At 34.6% G+C, this 17,150-nt stretch overlaps 1 protein-coding gene across 50 annotated transcripts in view; it reads left to right on the top strand.

Moving 5' to 3' along the window:
• The window catches only part of TTN (titin), a 355,181-nt gene that overhangs the window by 119,783 nt on the left and 218,248 nt on the right, over positions 1 to 17,150 (top strand). For 41 of the 50 annotated variants that reach the window (XM_076067945.1, XM_076067951.1, XM_076067944.1 and 38 more), the window contains 17 exons: positions 477 to 533; positions 1,204 to 1,260; positions 2,440 to 2,496; positions 3,407 to 3,460; positions 3,936 to 3,992; positions 4,209 to 4,265; positions 5,235 to 5,291; positions 5,713 to 5,769; positions 6,324 to 6,380; positions 6,638 to 6,694; positions 6,904 to 6,960; positions 7,267 to 7,323; positions 10,213 to 10,269; positions 11,043 to 11,096; positions 11,311 to 11,367; positions 11,697 to 11,753; positions 13,588 to 13,644. In XM_076067945.1, coding sequence (XP_075924060.1) covers positions 477 to 533; positions 1,204 to 1,260; positions 2,440 to 2,496; positions 3,407 to 3,460; positions 3,936 to 3,992; positions 4,209 to 4,265; positions 5,235 to 5,291; positions 5,713 to 5,769; positions 6,324 to 6,380; positions 6,638 to 6,694; positions 6,904 to 6,960; positions 7,267 to 7,323; positions 10,213 to 10,269; positions 11,043 to 11,096; positions 11,311 to 11,367; positions 11,697 to 11,753; positions 13,588 to 13,644 — 963 coding nt within the window. The remainder of the gene's footprint in view (positions 1 to 476; positions 534 to 1,203; positions 1,261 to 2,439; positions 2,497 to 3,406; positions 3,461 to 3,935; positions 3,993 to 4,208; positions 4,266 to 5,234; positions 5,292 to 5,712; positions 5,770 to 6,323; positions 6,381 to 6,637; positions 6,695 to 6,903; positions 6,961 to 7,266; positions 7,324 to 10,212; positions 10,270 to 11,042; positions 11,097 to 11,310; positions 11,368 to 11,696; positions 11,754 to 13,587; positions 13,645 to 17,150) is intronic. The other 9 variants (XM_076067939.1, XM_076067912.1, XM_076067931.1 and 6 more) reach the window with 9 other exon arrangements.

Here is a 17,150-nt window from a genome sequence, read left to right as displayed (position 1 = left end):
GCTTTTTTTTAAGTAGGCCACATAGAAAAAAAAGCAACAACATTGAAATCACTTATCCCACAATATTAAAAACTTTATTAATCTATAAATACCAGGTGGGAACTTTTACCGATTAGTAAAAACGTCAGCAAAACTAAATTCATCAAATAAAAAAAATGAATACTAGCAAGCCCTTATCCATAACTGTTCCAATTTTGTAATATTGCAGGTGTTCACTAATATTGTTTCATCTTGTTTTTTTTGTTTCAAGTGAAATTTAAAAAAATAAAACTTCGGTTTCATTTACAAATGCAAACCCAGTTTTTTCTTCGGAGCGTGTGTTTGTAAAAAGTTAATCCACTTTCAGTGTTTGCAGTTTTGGTGTAAGTTTCAGTGTTTGCAGTTATTTGGTGATATTTGCTGACAAGTTCTCCATGTATGGTTGTATATCGACGTGTGTAAAATTGTCTCTGAATGCACGTAACGAATATTTCCAGAGCCTGTCACAGACACTGTTGAGGTGAAGAGAGTTTTTCCTAAAATTGTGCAAGCAGGTGAGGTTGAAATTGCCCCGTGATGTTTGTGTACAGTACTTCGTCGCATATCCGATTTTTGCTGGGGATTGAGGCGTAGGCAGATACATGGACATCAAATACAAAAAAAATTGAAAACGGCGGTTATACTGCACACAAGTTCTTGAAACGAAATAAAGCACAAGCCTATTTGAACACGGACACGGAAAGTGAAAGTAGTACGCGATATGTACACGGTTTGCCACGTGTGAAGAGGTCATATTTGTAAACATTGATAGAAAATGACCATACACCGTGCTCAAATACTAACTTGGATATGAGCTGTTTAATTAATGATGGTGGACATGTGACTGTCGGATATGCGACGCTGTATTGTACAGTATTGTCATTTTCTTTCCAGCGGTGAGAACTGGATTATGACCTCTGAATTTTGCAACTGTTTTCAAGCAATTGTTCGTGTAAATTGTGTTTTTATAATAGGTTACATGCTGGGTTGTATATATTATTTGGGGTTTTTTTTTCCCGGTGATGTTGTGTTCCCAAAACAGGATCTGAAAGTGACCCGCAGAATATGCCAAATGGATATGTGTGTGCACTCTTTTTGAAAATATGTATGGTGACCTTGTGGAAATCATAAGAATATCGTGTGATTAAACGATTGAATGCATCTCCTTTAATTCACTTTCCACAGCCGATGCTGTCGAAGGAAGAGTCCCAGCAAAGGGTGAACCTGACGACGAGGAAGGAGGTAATAAATAGACATACTTGATTATAGATCTTAACTCTTTGGTTCTTTCGGTAGTCACGTAGGTATTTTTCTGCCTACGCGACTTTACCGAAAGAACCAAATAGTATGGATTCCTGCAATCACGAAAGCTTCAAATCAAGATGATAGATCTTTAATCTCATTCGTGGCTTTTTATTTTTGTAACGCTGTCCAACTAACGTTGAACGCGTTTATGCATCAGCCATGTCTGTAACTGGAGGGTACTATAACTCTCATGAAGATGATCCAATACGAACAAATCTTTAGTCTGTAGTTGTTGCACTTCATGACGTATCCTCTTGAAAACTGGAAAAATAGTTGAAAGGGTTTCCCAAAAAGGTGGAGAGGTAAACCAGAGTAAAAAGTACAATATGCAACTATGCAAATGCACTGACTTTCATACTGTGAAATAAATGTCTGCATAATGGACAGCATTACAGATTCCATGCGTTTACATCGTTTTTCCTAAATTGTTTGTGTTAGATTAATCTTTTAAGACACATGGGACAGAGGAGCCTTTTATTTAACATTTGCGACTGGTTAATGACAAAAAGGATATAATAAAACGTCTCTTGCAATATTCTCGGGTTTAAGTAGGGTAACAATGAGGTGTGGTTGGGTGGGTGATGGGTTGTTTGGCTATCAAGTTTTTTGCTTTTACCCACAATAATTGTTCACATATCCCCAGTGTCTACAATGTATATGCATGATGATGACCACTATTCTTACACTTAGAGAACATGGTGGGGTCCTTTAGTGTTGCTAGCCTGTGTCTGAAAAAAAGTGGACTTTTTGGTTGTCAAATCTATCTATCTCTATTGCAATACGTATCGAGTGAAATAGAAAGGTCGAGCCAAGGCATACCATCCACCATCCGATCTATCTCACTGAGAGAAAAAAAATGCCTCAGAAAAATCAAGGTCAATGCAAAAGTGTGTAATAAAAAAATGACACATTAACATTGCTCGAAAATATGTATTCAAACATGACGTACTTGTGAAAGAGCCAACTGAGTTCCCTCAAGCTCACAGCAGCCAATAAACCTCGACTTTAGTCTGCAGCATACGTTGTTTGTGAGTTCAGATGGACCAACCCTGTTAACTGGGGCTTAAGACCCGGCAGGGCAGTGCATGTGCTGATGTGGTATATTTCATCCATCAGAATACGTGCAGAGAGTCGTAGAAGTAAAAACAGTTCGCATCGTAACTAAGGATGAAGGTGAGACATGGCTATATGTGTCTTGCGTTCGGAGCGCAAACACATATACCAGTAATCTGTGTGTTGGATCAATACTGAGAACTTTTCCAAATATGCCAAGATGTGACATTACATTTGAAGTATTGATATACAAGAGCCTCCTGTTTTAATGAGCATGAAGTGGTGTATTTTAAGATGCTATATTAAATACATATATTTTGTCATTTATTTTTCTTGGGGGAAATCTGGAAATGCTGTGAACATGCCTCTCGTCACCCCATGGCGTATAATACTGTATAAGTCGAGCCGTTATCATAAAGAGGAAGGCTGTTTCATTTTAGTGATGTTTTTTTTGTTACACTTATCACGGCGTCTCAAAAATGTACACGTATTTATCGGTGTCATTCTCAGGGGGTTTCGAGCATAGGGCACGAAAGCCTCAGGGTGTTTAGCCGCTATTCATTCTTGTAACGCAGTTGTGTTGTGGCTCAAATGCATTTTAAAGCTGTGTTGCAGGATTATGACAGATTTTTCTCAGGTACCCATAAATATTTAGTGATGCCCTTGTATAATTGTTGCATTTTGAGTTCAAGGTTCTGTTCTGTGAAATTGGGAAGCAAGTACATTGAACAAGTATTGATTTACATCGACTGTCAGACAATGACATCGATTTTGAACCTGATCTGATCACCCTTTGTCAAAATCAGAATTTTGATTAATCGTGGAGAAATCTGATGCGATATGATGCTCTCCTTCACAGATGTCAGTAGAGATCGCCAGTAGTCAGTGTATGTTTGACATTGTTTGATAATTATGTAACTTTATACAATGTATTTACGTTATAAAATGCGCATACAAACATGAATGTGCCATTTAGCACATTTACATTTTTGAAAATAATGTATGTATCTAATCTTGCCTCTGTAATTAGAACCGCATGAAGAAAGAGTGGAAATTAGGAAGACAATTTCCAAGGGTAAACCAGGTAAGGAATCCATATATGGCGCTATGTTGACTGTTTGGTTTATTAACCATTTGCAATTTGCCAAGCTACATGGTACGATTGTTATTTATGGATGGTTGTATCATGTTTCCTTTAAACTTGCCATCGTGTGGTCAGTGATTCATTATGAATGTCGAAGGTGCATTTTTACAGTAATCTGTCGAGTTTATTTCAAACTATTCCAACAAAAAATAGTCATTGCCCTGATTTATGAAAAAAACAAAACGTGTCAACATTAATATACCTATGAGCAAACGCATGTTGGAATGCATTACCTGGGCTGAACTCACAAAACTGAATTCTGGTGACTCGAGCATTATAATGGTGTTTTAATGAACACGGCATCAAGTCATTACTTTTGCGTAAAGGGGTTTTCACAGGTGTGTCAATGTGAACACTGTGTTCCAGTGGTTTGCGTGGGAAATAAAAGTTAACCCCTTACTTTTGTCCCCATTAGAATCGGCTCAAGAAAGAGTAGAAATTAAGAAGGTGCCCCCTAAAACTAGACGAGAAGGTTAGGATTTCAGATAACGGCGTTTGTGTTTGGATTTGCATTTCAAAACAAACACGTATCTCGACGATACCTTTGCGTTTGCATTGTGCCAATTATGCCAAGAATCTGTAAAGCACAACTTTACGCAACGCTTCATAATAGCAGGTATACCGTGCCCGTTTATGCATCAACAAAAAATGTCATCAGTAACGTCTCCTAAATCTGACTTTGTTTCAGAACCAGCTGAAGAAAAAGTGGGAGTGAGAAAGGTTCCTGCAAAGGGCAAACCAGAAGGTGAGCAGTTGAAATATGTCATTTGTGTTTGGGGTAACGTTCAAAACACATTGTGCATATTTTAGTGTTTATTTGGGATTTATAATAAAAATATCGGTGATATATTCTACAATGAGCTTGTGGAAAACAGTTGACTATGCATTCTCTCACCGAAGAGTGTAACATCATCACAGTTAATCAGCTTCATGATTTGCACCTTTATTGATGGAACCGTTTGCAGACGCAATACTTTCAGTAATGTTACTAAGTTATATAATTTTATGGAACATTGTTCCAATGTACAATTGGTTTGCTCATATGTTTTGAATGCACAATTAAATGGGATATATTCGTTATAGTGTATTTGAAGTCATCCGAATACAATTGAATAAAAACATTTTTTATAGCATTTTGAATGATAAAGAGGCTTTCCCCTTTCTTGAATAATACAGACAGGTGTTACGATGTTTAAACACCAAATAGACACCGATTACAAGGCATCGAGTCTAGATTAACCACACATACTTGTGGAAAGAAAATGCAAAGGTTTTAAATCTCGATACTGGCAAAAGGATCCCACAGATATGTTTGCATTTCATTTTAAAGTAAATGAAGCCTTCATCCAGCAGTGGAATGAACGTGACTGATGATGATGAACGCAACTTAAATCTTAAATGTTTGGTTTTTGGAGCCTTCAGAAATGAAAGTATAAATTATGAAGGTGCCTGCCAAGGCTAGAACAGTAGGTTAGCTTTCAGATATCACATTTGTGTTTGGAATCACTTTGCAAGTAAAATACATATTTCGTAGGGAGTGACCTTAAACATGAAACTATATTAAAACACTGCATCTCTGAGCACAAGACATCTGCTAGGGTATTTGATTTGTCGTGTAAATATCATCTTTGTAAAAATCAGAATGGCAGTGCCCGATTTGTCTCAATTCTGATGGTATTATTTACAATTGATTACAATTCGTATTGTTTCTTAGAACATTCTGAAGAAAAAGTGGAGATTAAAAAGCTTCCTCCCAAAGCTAAACGAGAAGGTTAGCGTCTGAGATATGGGGTATTGTGTTTGGAAAGACTTTCAAAAACAAACCCATACCTTTGTAAAATTTACTCCAAAATTGCCATGACATGAACTTCATTTTAGATTTGAAGCTTTCGTGACTGCAAGGATTCATACTCTTTGTCTTTTTTCGGTAAAGTCACGTAGGTAAAAAAATCTATAAAATAAATGAAAACAACTAAATTTTTAATTTAGTTAAATTTAGTTGTTTTCAAACAAAAATGTAGTTTTCATTTATTTTATTATTTTTTTTACCTACGTGACTTTACCGAAAAAACCAAAGAGTATGAACTTCATTGTTTAAACTTTTAGCTGTCTTATTGACAACGACAATTTTCATGAAAAAATGTATACATGTTGTAGTGAATAGTCACCTAATGCTTCGATTTTATTGTTAGAAATGTATGAAGAAAAAGTGGAGATCAGGAAATTTCCTGTCAAGCATAAGGCAGAAGGTTAGGGAATTCAGATATGTGGTTTGTTTTTTAAGCGACTTTCAAACCAAACACATATCTACGAATGCATGTACAGTATAATCATAACAATGTTCGGAACCTCCAAATAACAATATTTTTTTATCCAACTGCCTAATAGCTTTGCAAACCAATATTATCCAGCAGTATTTGTTTAAGCGACTATATTCTGGACTGGTATTGACATTCTGGGTTTTGTCAACGCAGTATTTTATATGAGATAGGTTTTCTTATTTATCTTAAGTACTGCAAGCAAAACTTCATTATTGCTAGTTAAATTTTAATCAAAGGCTAGGATTAACTACGCATTAGGTGTTTACCAGAATTGGTGATCATTGCACAATTTACTCATGGGTTCAAGACATTATGCATGACACTGACCTCTTTCCCATTCAGCATTGATGCTGTTATGGCTTTACATCAGTATATATATAATTTATACTGTAATGTGGAATTTAGTTTTAACACCAATGTGTGAGGTTTGTGTTACAATTATAAAGATTATTTATACGTATAAAACTTGTGTTACTTCTCAGAACATTACGAAGAAGTAGTGGAGGTTAAAAAGGTTCCAACAAAAGTTAAACACGAAGGTTAGCGTGCGAAATATGGTGCTTGTGTTTGGATCGACTTTCAAAACAAGCCAATATTTTTTTCTGTGTGGTGATTGTGATGTATTTAATTGCATTATTTGAATGTGAGACTGGTACTTTGTTTAGATACCGAATTTCAAATCTCCAACTACATTAATAACATTTCACTATCAGTATGTTTGTCTCAGAAAGTAGTGCTTATTATTTGTTTTTGTTTATAAGGCAATTTTTTTAAAAAAATCTATATTGTTGATTAGAACATTACGAAGAAAAAGTGGAGGTTAAAAAGGTTCCTCCGAAAGCTAAACGAGAAGGTTAGTGTGTGAGATGTGGGGCTTGCGTTTGGAAAGGCTTTCAAAACAAACCCATATCTTTGTCAACATTAACACTAAATTCCAAATTCATATCTTCTAATCATTGTGGTTTAGCTGTTAAATCCCATGTTCATGCTGAATTGATACATTTAGCACATATTAATAACGCTTTAATGGATAATCGTCTAATGTGTTTATTTTCTTGTTAGAACTTTATGAAGAAAAAGTAGAAATAAGGAAAGTTCCTGCCAAGCCTAAGCCAGAAGGTTAGGAATTCAAATATGTGGTTTGTGTTTGAAGTGACTTTCAAAACAAACACATATCATAGCATTGGTGGGGTTTCACGTGTATGTGAAGGCTCGTCAATCTTTATGGTGTATGCTGCCTGAATGTGATAATGATTATGCTCTAAGTTAAATGGTAAACACATGAGGCCACTTTGGACAAACCTAACCTCCTTGGGCCTTGACGTTATTCTAAAAAATATCTTAGACTATCTTACTACATGGCAATATATTTAATGTAATTATGGTGTTTCTAGTTGTGAAAAAAGTTGCTATTTATATTTTCAGAACATTATGAAGAAACTGTTGAGATTAAGAAGGTTCCTCCTAAAACTAAACGAGAAGGTTAGTGTGCGAGATACGGTGCTTGTGTTTGGAAAGTCTTCTAAACCAAACCCATATCGTCGGATCGATTGGCTTTCACCTACCTTTGTATGTTCATTAGAAAATAATCATGTTATTTCCTACTGCACAGTGTTTATGCGTACAATTATGCTCTAGGTTGTATTTACACACTATAGCGGTTATGATGTATCAATATATCCTATTATACATCATAACGTTTTTATATCTATTTCGAATAATTAGTCTCTGCTTGGTGTTGTTATGGGTTTAACAAATTTCTTAGTTTGTCTGTGTAGCTTCTATGTTTTTGTACTGAATTTTTTGTTGTTGTATTTTATTCTGTGGCCCATATTTATTTTTTCAAAAGACGATCAGTCACAATGGACTCTCACCTGATTAGAAATGAAACGTTTATTATATTGCTGAATGTAGGGCTAACAATAAATTAAGAAGTTAGCTACTCAATGAATGTTTTAACTCTGGTATATTGCTTCTGAGTTAAGCGCACGGTGAATGGTATACCCTCCCTCATTATTTTTATGCTTATGATTCTCTGCAAGTTAAGTTGAATTGACAAGGCCTGAGGCCTTCTACGAGACCTGACTAATCTTATTCCGTGTTGATCTTCTAATGGAAACACTTTGTCAGATTGAAATATTTCTTTAACAGGTTAAATACCTTGTTTAACACAATGATGGCAAGGCATCTTGTGTCATTCTATTTGTAACAAAAATATAAACAACTCGTTTTATTTGTTAGAACATTATGGAGAAAAAGTGGAGATTAAAACGGTTCCACCCACGGCTAAACGAGAGGGTTAGCGTGAAAGATGTGTGGCTTGCGTTTGAAAAGGCTTTCAAACCAAACCCATATCTTTGCAAAAGATTGCAATAAAATCCCAAATTCTTGTCTTATAAACATTGCGGTTTGGCTTTTATATATATTATGTTAATGCTAAGTTATGTAATATAATACATTTAGTATGTATTAATAACACTTTCATGGATAGTTGTCTAATGCGTTGCTTTTATCGTTAGAACTTTATGAAGAAAAAGTGGAGATAAGGAAAGTTCCTGCCAAGCCTAAGCCAGAAGGTTAGGAATTCATACATGTGGTTTGTGTTTGAAATGACTTTCAAAACAAACACACATATTATTGTTAGGGTTTCATGTGTATGTCAAGATTCGTTCATCTTTATGGTGTATCCTACCTTATTGTGTTCATGATTATGCTCCAAGTAATGTTTAATGGGAAACTCTAGGCCTCTATTGATCTGCTTTATCTCCTTCAGTCTTGATGTTATCATACACATACCTGAGTATCTTAATACAGTGAAATATTATATTGTGATGTGATTATGGTAAGCCATCTAATTAGTTTCTAGTTGTAAAAAAAATATTGGTATATATATTTTTAGAACTTTATGAAGAAACTGTTGAGATTAAGAAAGTTCCTCCTAAAACTGAACGAGAAGGTTAGTGTGCGAGATGCGGTGCTTGTTTTTGGAAAGTCTTCTAAACCAAACCCATATCGTCGGATCGATTGGCTTTCACCTACCTTCATATGTGCATTAGAAAATAATCATGTTATATCCTACTGCACAGTGTTTATGTGTACAATTATCCTCTAAGTTGTATTTACACACTATAGCGGTTATGATGTATCAATACATCCTATTATACATCATAACGTTTTTATATCTATTTCGGATAATTAGTCTCTGCTTGGTGTTGTTATGGTTTTAACAAATTTCTTAGTTTGTCTGTGTAGTTTCTATGTTTTTGTACTGCATTTTTTGTTGTTGTATTTTATTCTGTGGCCCATATTTATTTTTTCAAAAGACGATCAGTCACAATGGACTCTCATCTGATTAGAAATGAAACGTTTATTATATTGCTGAATGTAGGGCTAACAATAAATTAAGAAGTTAGCTACTCAATGAATGTTTTAACTCTGGTATATTGCTTCTGAATTAAGCGCACGATTAATGCTATACCCTCCCTCATTATTTTTATGCTTACGATTCTCTGCAAGTTAAGTTGAATTGACAAGGCCTGAGGCCTTCTACGAGACCTGACTAATCTTATTCCGTGTTGATCTTCTAATGGAAACACTTTGTCAGATTGAAATATTTCTTTAACAGGTGAAATACCTTGTTTAACACAATGATGGCAAGGCATCTTGTGTGATTCTATTTGTAACAAAAATATAAACAACTCGTTTTATTTGTTAGAACATTATGGAGAAAAAGTGGAGATTAAAACGGTTCCGCCCATGGCTAAGCGAGAGGGTTAGCGTGAAAGATGTGTGGCTTGCGTTTGGAACGGCTTTCAAACCAAACCCATATCTTTGCAAAAGATTGCTATAAAATCCCAAATTCTTGTCTTATAAACATTGCGGTTTGGCTTTTATATATATTATGTTAATGCTAAGTTACGTAATCTAATACATTTAGTATGTGTTAATAACACTTTCATGGATAGTTGTCTAATGCGTTGCTTTTATCGTTAGAACTTTATGAAGAAAAAGTGGAGATAAGGAAAGTTCCTGCCAAGCCTAAGCCAGAAGGTTAGGAATTCATACATGTGGTTTGTGTTTGAAGTGACTTTCAAAACAAACACATATAATTGTTAGGGTTTCATGTGTATGTCAAGATTCGTTCATCTTTATGGTGTATCCTACCTTATTGTGTTCATGATTATGCTCCAAGTAATCTTTAATGGGAAACTCTAGGCCTCTATTGACCTGCTTTATCTCCTTCAGTCTTGATGTTATCATACACATAGCTGAGTATCTTAATACAGTGAAATATTATATTGTGATGGGATTATGGTAAGCCATCTGATTAGTTTCTAGTTGTAAAAATAATATTGTTATATATTTTTTTAGAACATTATGAAGAAACTGTTGAGATTAAGAAAGTTCCTCCCAAAGCTAAACGCGAAGGTTAGCGAGTGAGATATGGTGCTTGTGTTTGAAAAGGCTTTCAAACTAAACCCATGTCTTAGGTACTGCCATGTACATGTTCATTAACAAATCATCATGTTATATCATTCCGCATGGTGTTTATTTATATGATCATGATCTAATTTATGTTTACACATTATCGTGGTTAATATGTATCACTGCATAATATTATACATCGTAATATTTTTTTCATCTGTTTTGAAAAATTATTCCCTGCTTGGTGTTGTTATGGTTTCAACACATTTTTTTATTCGTCTGTATAGATTTGTTATTTTAATTATTATTATTTTTACTGCATTGTTTTGCTGTTGTAGTTTATTCTGTAGTTCATATTTATCTTTAAAAAAGAGACTCGGTCACAATAGGCTCTCACCTGATGAGTAGTGAAAAGTGTCTTTCATTGCTTGATATGGGGCTAACAATACATTAAGAAGATTACATTAGCGCAGGTAGTTACCCAGTGAGTGTTTTAACAGTGGTGTGTTACTTATCAGTTAAGTGCACTGTTAATGGTATACCCTACCTCATTGCTACATATGAATAGCTCCATGTTAAGTTGAATTGACAATGCCTGAGGCCTTCTACAAGACCTGGATAATCTTGTTTTGTGTTGATCCTCTCATGGAAACACTTTGCCAAGTTGAAAAATTAACTTAACAGGTGAAATTGCTTTTATAACACAGTGATAGCAAGGCATCTGGTGTGATTCTATTTGTAAAAAATATATATAACCAACTTGTTTTATTTGTTAGAACATCATGAAGAAAAAGTGGAGATTAAAAAGGTTCCTCCCAAAGCTAAACGAGGTTAGCGTGTGAGATGTGGGGCTTTTGTTTGGAAAGGCTTTCGAAACAAACCCATGTCGTTGAACATTAACATAAAATTCCACATTCCTATCTTGGAATCATTGTGGTTTAGCTGGTAAATCCCATATACATGCTTAAATACGTAATCTGATACATTTAGCACATTAAAAATGATGTAATGGATAGTCGTCTAACGTGTCGATTTTATTGTTAGAACTTTATGAAGAAAAAGTGGAGATAAGGAAAGTTCCTGCAAAGCCTCAGCCAGAAGGTTAGGAATTCAGATATTTGGTTTGTGTTTGAAGTGACTTTCAAAACAAACACATATCATATCATTGGTGGGGTTTCACGTGTATGTGAAGGTTAGTCAATGTTTATGGTGTATCATACCTAATTGTATTTATAATTATGCTCTAAGTTATGTTTCCTGGGAAACACTCGAGATCTCTATAGACCTACCTTGTCTCCTTCAGTCTTGATGTCATCATAGAAACACCTTTGACTATCTTAATTCAGTGAAATATTATCTATTAGTGCAATTATGGTAAGGCATCTGATGAGTTTATAGTTGTAAAAACATCCTGTTATATGTATTTTCAGAACATTATGAAGAAACTGTGGAGATTAAGAAGGCTCTTCCCAAAGCTAGACGAGAAGGTTAGCGTGTGAGATATGGTGCTTGTGTTTGGAAAGTCTTCCAAACCAAACCCATATCTTTGGGTTTATTGGCTTTGACTTCCATTGAAATGTTAATTTACAATGCATCATATTATATCCTTCCACATGGTATTTATTCATATGATTATGTTCTAAGTTCTGTTTACACACCATAGCGGTTAATAATTTTTAATACATAATATTATACATCATAATGTTTTTCATATCTATTTTGGATAATTATTATCTGCCTGGTGTTGTTATAGTTTAAACAGATTTTTTTTCCGTAGATTTCATATTTAATCTTGTAATTTTTTTACAGTATTGTTTTATCTCCCTGTTTTTTTGTCGCCCATATCTCTCTTTTAAAGAGAGACTCAGTCATAATAGGCTCTCACCTGATTAGAAATGGAATTTTGACTTAAAACTTTCATGACTTGCAGGAATTAATATTCTTTGGTTATTTCGGTAAACTCACGTAGATAGAAATAATAATAATAAAGTGAATAAAAATATGATAATATGTTTTCCCCCATTTTTTTCTGGCAACAAAACATCAGTTTCAAGGACAATGCATCATATTATCAGAGTATGTTTTTTGTTTGCATTCTGACCACAAGCATTGTGGTTAATGCAGACATGATTCGTTGTTAAAGGTTTCAGTTTGATGTTTTAACATCTTTAAACCTGTTTCGTTGCCAGAAAAAAGGGGAAAACCCTATTATCATATTTTGGTACTGGCAAAGGAGGTCCCATGAGGAATAAAAATATCACGACGTTTCGATCGCAACACAAGTGGTCGTCGTCACTTTACCGAATAGAAATGGAATGTTTATTTAATTGCTTGATGTACAGCTAACAATAAATTACGAAGACCACATTAGCGCATTAGCTACCCAATGAGTATTTGACCTCTGGTATATTGCCTTTGAGTTAAGTGCACTATTAATGACATGCCAAACCTCATTGTTTTTATACTTATGGTTAGCTACAAGTTATATTGAATGGACAATGCCTGAGGCCTTCTACAAGGCTTGACTCGTCTTATTCCGTGTTGATCCTCTCATAGAAACACTTTGTCAGGTTGAAATATTTATTTAACAATTTGAAATAGGTTGAAAGGCATCTGATGGGATTCAATTTGTGAAATTTTAAATAAACACTTGTATTATTTTATTGATTATGAAGTAAAAGTGGAGATTAAAAAAGTTCTCCCCAAAGCTAAACGAGAAGGTTAACGTGTGAGATGCGGGGGCTTGCGTTTGGAAAGGCTTTCGAAACACACCTATATCGTTGTGAACATTAACATGAAGTTCCACATTCCTGTTTTCTATTCATTGTGGTTTAGCTGTTAAATCCCATGTTCATGCTTAATTACCTCAACTGATACATTAACACATTAATAATGCTGCAATGGATAGTCGTCTAACGTGTTGATTTTATCGTTAGAACTTTATGAAGAAAAAGTGGAGATAAGGAAAGTTCCTGCCAAGCCTAAACCAGAAGGTTAGGAATCCATATATGTGTTTTGTGTTTGAAGTGACTTTCAAACCAAACACATATCATATCATTGGTGGGGTTTCACGTGTATGTGAAGGTTAGTCAATGCTTACGGTGTATCATGCTTTATTGTGTTCATAATTATGCTCTAAGTTATGTTGCCTAGGAAACACTCGAGGTCTCTATAGACCTACCTTATCTCCTTCCGTCTTGATGTTATCATAGAAACACCTTTGACTATCTCAATACAGGGAAATATTATCTCTTAATGCAATTGTGGTAAGGCATCTGATTAGTTTATAGTTGTAAAACATCCTGCTATATGTATTTTCAGAACATTATGAAGAAACTGTGGAGATTAAGAAGGTTCCTCCCAAAGCTAGACGAGAAGGTTAGGATGTGAGATATGGTGCTTGTGTTTGGAAAATCTTCTAAACCAAACCCATATCTTGGATCGATTAGCTTTGACGTCCATTTAAATATTACATGCTTCCATATGCTATTTATTTATATTATTATGCTCTAAGTTGTGTTTACACATCATAGCGGTTATTTTTGTTTTATACGTAATATTATACATCATAATGTTTTTCATATCTATTTTGGATATTTATTCTCTGCTTGGTGTTGTTATAGTTTAAACAGATTTTTTTGTCTGTAGATTTCATATTTAATCTTGTAATTTTTTTACAGTATTGTTTTATCTCCCTGTTTTTTGTCGTCCATATCTCTCTTTTAAAAAGAGACTCAGTCATAATAGGCTCTCTCCTGATTAGAAATGAAATTTTTACTTAAAACTTTCGCGACTGCAGGAATTAATATTCATTGCTTCTTTCGGTAAAATCACGTAGATCAAAATAATAATAATGTGAATAAAAATATGATAATAGGGTTTTCCCACTTTTTGTCTGGCAACAATCCAGGTGTTAAGATGTTAAAACACCAAACTGAAACCTTTTACAAGGAATCATGTCTGCATTAACCACGATGCTTGTGGTCAGAATGCAAACAAAAAACATACTCTGATAATATATGCATTGTCCTTGAAACTGATTGGTCCACACCAGAGACAGCTTTCTTTTGGGCCTAGTCTCAAACGGTGTTAGACCATAGGATGCCAAAAGGCCAAAAAGCGTCCTCTACTCATCAGTTTCAAGGACAATGCATCATATTATCAGAGTATGTTTTTTGTTTGCATTCTGACCACAAGCATTGTGGTTAATGCAGACATGATTCCTTGTAAATGGTTTCAGTTTACTGTGTTTTAACATCTTAACACCTGTTTCGTTGCCAGAAAAATGGGGACAAACTTATTATCATATTTTGGTACTGGAAAAGGAGGTCCCATGATGAATAAAAAATATCACGACGTTTCGATCGCAACACAAGCGGTCGTCGTCACTTTACCGAATAGAAATGGAATGTTTATTTCATTGCTGGATGTACAGACAGCTAACAATAAATTAAGAATGCCACATTAGCGCAGTTTGCTACCCAATGAGTATTTGACCTCTGGTATATTGCCTTTGAGTTAAGTGCACTATTAATGACATGCAAAACCTCATTGTTTTTATGCTTATGGTTAGCTACAAGTTATGTTGAATGGACAATGCCTGAGGCCTTCTAAAAGGCTTCACTCATCTTATTCCGTGTTGATCCTCTCATAGAAACACTTTGTCAGGTTGACATATTTATTTAACAGGTGAAATAGGTTGAAAGGCATCTGATGGGATTCAATTTGTGAAATTTTAAATAAACACTTGTATTATTTTATTGATTATGAAGAAAAAGTGGAGATTAAAAAAGTTCTCCCCAAAGCTAAACGAGAAGGTTAACGTGTGAGATGCGGGGGCTTGCGTTTGGAAAGGCTTTCTAAACACACCTACATCGTTGTGAACATTAACATGAAGTTCCACATTCCTGTTTTCTAATCATCGTGGTTTAGCTGTTAAATCCCATGTTCATGCTTAATGACCTCAACTGATACATTAGCACATATTAATAATGCTGCAATGGATAGTCGTCTAACGTGTTGATTTTATTGTTAGAACTTTATGAAGAAAAAGTAGAGATAAGGAAAGTTCCTGCCAAGCCTAAGCCAGAAGGTTAGAAATCCATATATGTGTTTTGTGTGTGAAGTGATTTTCAATCCAAACACATATCATATCATTGGTGGAGTTTCACGTGTATGTGAAGGTTAGTCAATGTTTATGGTGTATCATGCCTTATTGTGTTCATGATTATGCTCTAAGTTATGTTTCCTGGGAAACACTCGAGGTCTCTATAGACCTACCTTATCTCCTTCAGTCTTGATGTTATCATAGAAACACCTCTGACTATCTCAATACATGGACATTTTATCTCTTAATGCAATTATGGAATTGCATCTGATTAGTTTATAGTTGTAAAACATCCTGCTATATGTATTTTCAGAACATTATGAAGAAACTGTGGAGATTAAGAAGGTTCCTCCCAAAGCTAGACGAGAAGGTTAGGATGTGAGATATGGTGCTTGTGTTTGGAATGTCTTCCAAACCAAACCCATATCTTGGATCGATTGGCTTTGACTTCCATTTAAATATTACATGCTTCCATATGCTATTTATTTATATTATTATGCTCTAAGTTGTGTTTACACATCATAGCGGTTATTTTTGTTTTATACGTAATATTAGACATCATAATGTTTTTAATATATTTTATAGAATTATTCTCTGCTTGGTGTTGTTATAGTTTTAACATATTTTTTTGTCTGCAGATTTTATATTTAATATTGCCTTTGAGTTAAGTGCACTATTAATGACATGCCAAACCTCATTGTTTTTATACTTATGGTTAGCTACAAGTTATGTTGAATGGACAATGCCTGAGGCCTTCTACAAGGCTTCACTCGTCTTATTCCGTGTTGATCCTCTCATAGAAACACTTTGTCAGGTTGAAATATTTACTTAGCAATTTGAAATAGGTTGAAAGGCATCTGATGGGATTCAATTTGTGAAATTTTAAATAAACACTTGTATTATTTTATTGATTATGAAGAAAAAGTGGAGATTAAAAAAGTACTCCCCAAAGCTAAACGAGAAGGTTAACGTGTGAGATGCGGGGGCTTGCGTTTGGAAAGGCTTTCGAAACACACCTATATCGTTGTGAATATTAACATGAAGTTCCACATTCCTGTTTTCTATTCATTGTGGTTTAGCTGTTAAATCCCATGTTCATGCTTAATTACCTCAACTGATACATTAACACATATTAATAATGCTGCAATGGATAGTCGTCTAACGTGTTGATTTTATTGTTAGAACTTTATGAAGAAAAAGTAGAGATAAGGAAAGTTCCTGCCAAGCCTAAGCCAGAAGGTTAGGAATCCATATATATATGTTTTGTGTTTGAAGTGACTTTCAAACCAAACACATATCATATCATTGGTGGGATTTCACGTGTACGTGAAGGTTAGTCAATGTTTATGGTGTATCATGCCTTATTGTGTTCATAATTATGCTCTAAGTTATGTTTCCTGGGAAACACTCGAGGTCTCTATAGACCTACCTTATCTCCTTCAGTCTTGATGTTATCATAGAAACACCTTTGACTATCTCAATACAGGGAAATTTTTATCTCTTAATGCAATTATGGTATTGCATCTGATTAGTTTATAGTTGCAAAACATCCTGCTATATGTATTTTCAGAACATTATGAAGAAACTGTGGAGATTAAGAAGGTTCCTCCCAAAGCTAGACGAGAAGGTTAGGATGTGAGATATGGTGCTTGTGTTTGGAATGTCTTCCAAACCAAACCCATATCTTGGATCGATTGGCTTTGACTTCCATTTAAATATTACATGCTTCCATATGCTATTTATTTATATTATTATGCTCTAAGTTGTGTTTACACAT

This window comes from Petromyzon marinus, chromosome 19 (genome assembly GCF_048934315.1).
Source record: "Petromyzon marinus isolate PM22_M1 ecotype Great Lakes invasive population chromosome 19, UKy_Petmar_22M1.pri1.0, whole genome shotgun sequence".
Lineage (NCBI taxonomy): Eukaryota > Metazoa > Chordata > Hyperoartia > Petromyzontiformes > Petromyzontidae > Petromyzon > Petromyzon marinus.
The sequence above is the reverse complement of the archived record's forward strand: the minus strand, read 5'-3'. Positions and strand labels throughout refer to the sequence as shown.